Source organism: Triticum dicoccoides, chromosome 5B (assembly GCF_002162155.2).
Source record: "Triticum dicoccoides isolate Atlit2015 ecotype Zavitan chromosome 5B, WEW_v2.0, whole genome shotgun sequence".
Classification (NCBI taxonomy): Eukaryota; Viridiplantae; Streptophyta; class Magnoliopsida; order Poales; family Poaceae; genus Triticum; species Triticum dicoccoides.
Window position 1 is genome coordinate 533,801,777 of NC_041389.1, and position 7,821 is coordinate 533,809,597.

The window sequence follows — 7,821 nt, forward strand, 5'->3', positions numbered from 1 at the left end:
TCCAGCTTCCGCCACAGAATCGAGCGACAGCTGCCTCGCCTCGCCTCGCCTCGCCCGCATGCATGGCCGTTTGGTCCGTGAGGGTAAGGTGAGCATACTGGGCAGGCCTTCACAGCCGTAAAGTTTGTTTTCTCTCTCTAGACCCAAGCACAGGCAGTGGCACAGCTTAGCATGCAAAGAATCAGATACTACGAATATATGCTTTGGATCGGCTAAGTATACCTTTTTAACGTGGCTAACTTTAGTTTCGGATAAGCCACCTACTTAGCCATAAAGCTGAGATATACAATCACTATCTATGGATCTCCGGACAGAGATAGAGGATCAAGTACACGACGCATAGTGGCTTTGCACCTGGGGACCCAACGTGTTACCAGCAACTTTAACAAACCCTTGGGGTGGCGGCAGATGCTAGAACCTTTGAGATCCGGCACAGCAATTAGGCCATGCATGTGTAGAACAACGGGAAAACAAATGAAAATAAGCAAGAGTTTTGAAGAATGGAATTTTTTTACGGGAATCATTACTTTGGTACTGTCTAGAACAAAAACAAAATCTATCGTGTATTCCTTTGAAATTCGGTAGTCGCTAGGATATTTTGGAAACCAAACATGCATGAGGGACCTCATGTTTCGCCTCTTTGTGTCCACAAGTAGTGTTTTCCTGTGAAACAATAGTCCTATTCCTAAATACATAACATTTCAATTCCTAAATTTTCCTGTGATTTCAGTTTCCAAGGAATACATAACATTTCAATTCCTAAATTTTCCTATTCCTACGTTTTCAGTCAATGTTTTAAAAATGGGGCCTAGAAGCTTTGAATAAACCAGGGTTAGCTGAATCACTATCGACCTTCACAAGTTGCAGGGGCTACTTCGAATTTCCGAGGTCCTGGAATATACTAGTCACAAGCTTTAAGAAACAGCCAAGATATGCATAAAAAATATGACGTGTTTTCATAATAATATGTTTCCTTTTCAAAAAACTACTTTTTATTCATCTGATTTTCTAAAAAAATCATATGCAACTAACTCAAGTTCATTTTGATATTTCTTGTTTGGTCAGTCACAATTTATTCGCATGCGAATTTTTTTTTAAGTTCAAACAGTTTTTATTTATTCATAAAAGGCAGGAATCTCTGCCGAGACAAAGTGCAAAATACAGTTGGGTGGTTCATGTAACCAGACCTTACAAAGCTCATTGGACACTCCTTCCTTGGCAAGTGTATGTGCCACACGGTTTGTCGATCAACGAGTCCAGCTAATCTTCCACTGCTGCCGCGTCTCCAGCATCTTTTTCACCTCTTCGATCGTCGGTCCCAGCACCAAATAGTCCTTCTCCTTGCTGAAGCTTGCACACTATTTCCCTGCAATCCATTTCAATGTGCACGTTGGCTGCATTTACCTCGTCGGCTAGCTGCAATGCCCTACGGCAAGCACGGAGCTCATTTGCAGCTGGATCACTCCCTACAGGAAAGAAATGGCACGCCCCGCCCAGGAAAGCACCCTCATGGTTTCCGAACACCACTCCAGCGCCTCCTTTATTTCCTGCTTTGTCTGTAGCTCTATCAACATTTGCTTTGATCCATCCTTCCTCCGGGGGTTCCCAACTCTTCTCCATAGCAGGGCTCGCCTGTTTGCTTTCTCTTCCATGGGCTGCCTGCCACGCTTCCGTGCTATGTCACGAGCATCATCTATCTTTTTCCTGTCCCTCGCATTGTTCCTCACCAGTTTTGCTTTTCACATCGTCCATAAATCACTAGATTTTTCTACAAAATTTTGCTAGCACACGACTCACTCCAATAGCTTCATGCCTGATTGTTTTTGGAAAATTTCAAAAATTTCAACTTATTTTCTGAATTTAGGACGGAGGGAGTACATCTTGAAACGGGAGCCTTGATTGGTTATGTTTTTTCTTAGGAGAAGCAATTATTCAGTGTTACTTGTTCTACTAGGAACAACTAAAATGAAAATGTAAGAGTTGATAATACGCTAAGCACGTTTCCCTAATTAATTTCTCGTCAACTCACAAAACCAAATTGTATAAACAGATACTGGATCAGAACGGAGATGAAAAATGTAAAACCTCACTAACTAAACACTACACGTTCTTCATATACGACGATATAAAATGTAAGAACTCACTAAAGAGTACCCCACATTATCCATGATAGATGACCAAATAAAAATGAAGAACTCACTAAATAATGTTCCACATCCTCCACATGCTTGAATCTTCAATGGACAGCTGCTTCGTTACAAGCACTCCACGTTCTTGAAGAAGGAGGGATCAATTGGGTACTTCCTGTTCTATCAGGAACGACTAAAATGGAAATAGGAGTACAGAGGAGTAGCAAGTGTACTCCACGTTCGCGGTTCCCATAAAATGAAGCACCTTGATTCAGCACTTGCCGAAGCAAAATGACCAGGATTTTGTGGGTCATGAGAGATGCACCGGTCGGGTTGGGCAGCTGTTTTTAGAGGGAGTGAGCGATCGAGTGAGGCAACGAGCCAACGACAAGATCGCGCGCCGTAACCACGAGCGAGCTAGCCTTTTATTTTATTTTTGTCCAGAGGTAGGAGTACATCGAGATTGGTGCTTATGCATGTGCATGCATGTGACTAGGTACTGCTTGTCTGCTCGGACCCTTTGGCTGCTGCTTTTTAAGGGCAATCGTGTTCGTCAAAGAAGAGCTTGCATTGCTTTCGTGGACACTTTAACATGTGCAGAGCTCGTTTTTTTCTTCTCTTTTTTACATGTGCAGAGCTCGTTGGTGTTCAGTGCGGCCACAAGCCATCTGGCATGTTACTGCTGCTGGTGCTACCAAAAGGCTAGAACTGGTCTGATGTGAGGTGGCGAACCTGTTCCCGAGAAAAAGAGAGAAAAATAATATATGTATGCACTTGGCAAGTGGCACCTGTGGTATACGGATATGCTGTGAAGCTTGAATTTTGTGTACGACCCGTTGACATTGAGCGAGCTTGGTCGATCGGGTGTCAATACTGTATATAGCATGAGTTGGCGATTTCTTTCCATTTTTTCAGTGGATTTCTTTCTATCTTTAGTAGCACACGCACTTGCGTACGTCGGAAAAATGTCAGCAGTTGATATAGAGCTGTTTTGTCTTAGAACAAGTCGTGGGAATCGAGATGGGTTTTTGTATGAAGAAGGTGAGCTCGGTCCAGCCCGTGAAGTCTTGCCACCCGCCTCGTGCCTTTACCTTCCGAGCGCCTGCACGCACCGATCGCACTTGCGCGCGGCTGGTTGGGTATCGGTGAGCTACCGATTCGAGGCCGGAGAAGGCTCGGGAGTCGGGAGTGCGGACGCCGCGCCCCACCGTCTCACCCGAAGCGTATACGTGTTAAGGTTGCCGCCACAAAGCTGGATGGCCGCCGGTGTAACCACGAGCAATCGCGGTGGTGCGGCTGCGCTTGGTCAAACCGCGGGCGTGCGGCGCATGGCCGCCGGGTTGTCGATATCCCCCACCCACCCGGCCCAAGCAGCACGTCCCATGCGTGTAGCGGTGATGGATCGGCGTCACATCACAGGTGACCTACGCACGCGCGCGTGGGCGCCGGAACCTGCCTCGTTCCGCCCCACTCGGCGGGGCCGCAAATGGTTGTATCCCTACATGCAATAGAGGGCAAGACTTTTCACGACTAGGATAGGTTTGTTGGATGATCCCCGTCGCTGTTTCACCAACTAATTCGTCATAGGATCGATTATAATTAAGCTTATACTCTATATCAACGAAGATCACGTCATACTAGTACTGTTCCAAATTCGATCTCGTGTATAGGTTTGCTGATACTTGGTAGCTAATTTTATTCTTTTTATTTATTAGGCGTCTAACATTGCAAAAGTTGACTCGTGTCTTGGCCAGTGAAGTATTGGAGAAGATTGACTATGAGAATATTATTGAAATTTTTATTTCAAAGAACACTAAAGATGATGTTATTTAAGTGAAGACTTTATGACTAAGAATAGGTTTAGTACATTTTCCATTGCTATGTTAGATATTGTGATTTTCGTATTATTATAGATATTATATTTATGTAGATTTTTTTTAGTGAGGTAGGGCCCATTTTCGAATTTGGCACACGGCCTTGAAATTTGCCGGCCCGGCCCTATGCATGCCTCAGCAAAACATGAGGTGAAAAAAGAAAGCACATTTCTCATTTTATGCGGAGGGAGAGAGTGTGTGTAACATTGACCACATTTATAAGTGTTGTGATTGTGTGACATTGAGGCCACAGTCGACCAGGGTGAGAAGGAGGATAAGCAAGAACACAGATGTAATGCGCGTGGACCTATTGGGTGTTTAGTCATGGTTATTATATTAGGAACATGTGAATTTTTTTTTCCGTTGCAACGCACGGACCTTTTTACTAGTCCTTCCGTCTCAAAGTAAGTTCTCAATTTTGTACTAACTTTAGTACAAAGTTGTACTAAGTTTTTCCGGAAAAAAAAATCATACTAAGTTTGAGACACTTATTTTGAGACGGAGGGAATAGTAAATATTAAAAAATTACTGTTGAACACAAACGTACGTATTCATGCGCGTCATACATACATATATACTCCCGATGAATTGGCCGGTTATGCCGAAGACGTCAATGTGTGTGCAGCTGTACACTAGCTGCACGTACCCGGCCGTATAATTTTGTTTACAATAACAAGTGCGATGAGATACACGGCCGGGAAGCTAAAGAGCGTGTCAACGTTTTACTCCGGGACCGCGACACTGTGTGATTTACTAATTGTTATTATTACCGCGACAAGATCCAAAATAGTATACAGTAAGCTACTGCCGCACAAAAGGACCCATCGTCTGACCAAATCCATGACATGCATCATTCATCCTCTCGATCCAACAGACTAGGAATTCATGTCGACTGAGCCAACAGATACCCGAGCACCCACCCCCGTCCCCGTTCACGGGCTGCCTGCCTATTTATACACCGCTAGCTCCCGCGTCTTCACCAGGGAAAGTGTGCGCCCGCTCGCTTCATCGATCCATCGTCTTCTTCCTCTGCTCGCTCGCCAGCAACACTCCCTTACACTCCATCGTAAGTGCACGTACTCACGGTAGATCGCATCAACAGCAAGAAAATACATCAACCGTACTTGGGGAACATCGTACGGTGACCATGGAGGTGAAGGTGGTCAGCTCGAAGATCGTGAAGCCGAGGTACGCCGAGGGCGCGGCGCGGCCGGACACCACGGAGCACGTGCCGTCCTCGGTGTTCGACAAGATCACGTACCACATCCAGATGGCCATCATCTACGCATTCCAAGCGCCGGCGCCCTCCACCGAGGACATAGAGCGCGGTCTCGCCCAGGTGCTGGCCGTGTACCGCCTCTTCGCTGGCCAGGTCCGAGCTGGCCCGGACGGCGCGCCCGGGGTGCTGCTCAACGACCACGGCGCGCGGCTCGTCGAGGCGCGTGTGGACGGGGCCACACTGGTCGAGTTCGCGCCGCCCAAGCCGTCGCCCGTCGTGCTGCAGCTGCACCCGGACCTGGAGGGCGACGTGCAGGAGGTGGTGCAGGTGCAGCTCACGCGGTTCGCGTGCGGCTCGCTGGCCGTCGGGTTCTCGGCCAACCATGCCGTCGCTGACGGCCACGCCACCAGCGACTTCCTCGTCGCGTGGGGCCGCGCCGCGCGAGGGCTAGACATCTCCGGCCCATCGCCGACGCCACCGCCGCACAACCATCCCGATCTCTTCCCGCCGCGCGACCCGCCAGTCGTCAACTTCGAGCACCGCGGCGTCGAGTACTACCGGCCGTCGCCCAGCAACCCCAAGCAGGGCGAGGGCGGACACCACGGCGCCGACAACGTGGTCATCCACAAGGCGCACTTCACCAAGGACTTCATCGCCGGGCTGCGCGCCAAGGCTTCGGAGGGGCGCGGCCGGCCGTTCAGCCGGTTCGAGACGACGCTCGCGCACCTGTGGCGCAGCATGACGCGCGCGCGCGACCTGAGCCCCGAAGAGACCTCCACCATCCGCATCTCCGTGGACGGACGGCGGCGCCTTTCCGCCCCGCCGGGCTACTTCGGCAACCTGGTACTTTGGGCGTTCCCCCGGTCCACGGTGGGGGACCTGCTCAGCCGGCCGCTGAAGCACGCGGCGCAGACGATCCACGACGCGGTGGCCCGTCTCGATGGCGCCTACTTCCAGTCGCTGGTGGACTTCGCGAGCTCGGGCGCCGTGGAGCGGGAGGGGCTGGAGAAGACGGCGGTGCTAAAGGACGTGCTATGCCCAGACCTGGAGGTGGACAGCTGGCTGACGTTCCCGTTCTACGATCTGGACTTCGGCGCCGGCAGCCCGAGATATTTCATGCCGTCCTACTTCCCCACGGAAGGGATGCTGTTCCTCGTTCCGTCCTACCTCGGCGACGGCAGCGTCCACGCTTTCGTCCCCGTCTTCCAGCATAACCTCGAGGCCCTCAAGCAGTGCTGCTACTCCATGGATTAAAGATGAACTAATTAAGCTATATGATCATGGGAAATACACTTTGGAACCTGCATGTATATACACCCTATATGGGATTTTTTTTATTATTTTAATAAAAAGTCAAAATAGGTAAGAACTATTTTGACAAAACACTTGACTTACTTTTGCACTAGTAAAAAAATATGGATGAAAAAAAAAACAAAAGTTGACTTCACAGCAAAAAAGACAAAATTTATTTGCTATTATAGGTCACTATTCACACTATTTTAGCCAAAAATTTGTCTTTTTTGAAAAGAAGTTAAAGGGATATTTTTTTTGTGGATTTATTTTCTCACGAGTACAATAGAAGGTCAAGTTTATTTCAACAATATTTTCAGGAATTTTCGACTTTTGGTTGAATTACTAATTTTTTTTGCATATAGGGTGTATATACACCCATATGATCATCGAGTAATTAAAACCGGCCATCGTATCGCTGCATTTGCGTGCATGCAAGTAGTACAGTATTCTTCATCTCCCCTGCGTGTATCCATTGTATCCCTACATATGTATATGGTGTACATGCATGTAATATCTAATGATGTACATTTTGCTTCATTTTTGGACTGGGTTGTTTGTTTATTTTGATATTTTTGCGACGATTGTTTGCTTTTTTCAACACAGTACAATTGAAGTCGTCCGCATACACGAGCATACATTCATCCCTATGACCTCAGATACACACACTCTATCTCTTTGAGCACCCTCGGGAGGCTGAGGCGATATAGCGTCTTGAGATTTTACAAAGTCATCATAGGCCTCGCAGTCGACAAAAATGACTTCTCCAACTGATCGAACATCGTCGTAAGAATGAAATAAATTTAGAAATAACGCAAGCGGATTTTAATTCCCTGTGCTATCTAGTAATTATAACTAGAGTACTGGCTTGTTTGCGTGTGTTGTCGGATGCTGTAGCTTAGCGGTGGGAACCAAATCTTGTGATTGATTTTTCAGTATGATTTAATTTTTTTGCTTTGCACTAGTATGTACTCCCTCTCTAAGAGCATCTCTAGTAGACCCCATATAAATGGTCAAACCCTTATAATTTTTGCGTTCTACAGTTTTGGTCGAAAAAAGTCCAGAACAGAAACCGTAAAAGTGGTCCAACCCGTAAAATTTTTAAGGGCCACGGAAAATGCACAACCGAAACCCTTATATTTGGAGGTTGGAAGGCCGAACCTAGGGGGGCCGTATACCGGTCAAACCTCGTCGGAGCAAACACGCCGCCGCGAAGTTTGCCGCAATCTGCCCTAAACTCGCCAGAATTCATCACTGCACACTAGAAAAGGACGCTAGACGGTGCAATCGATCGCCGCCGGTTCGAATT

At 47.6% G+C, this 7,821-nt stretch overlaps 1 protein-coding gene across 1 annotated transcript; it reads left to right on the forward strand.

The window, feature by feature from the left end:
- The first annotated feature begins 4,924 nt into the window (after nt 1–4,924).
- LOC119311398 (putrescine hydroxycinnamoyltransferase-like) lies at nt 4,925–6,650 on the forward strand. Its single transcript, XM_037587037.1, has one exon. It carries the CDS (start codon nt 5,151–5,153, stop codon nt 6,474–6,476), a length of 1,326 nt encoding a protein of 441 aa, XP_037442934.1. The 5' UTR covers nt 4,925–5,150; the 3' UTR covers nt 6,477–6,650.
- Nucleotides 6,651–7,821: the final 1,171 nt, after the last annotated feature.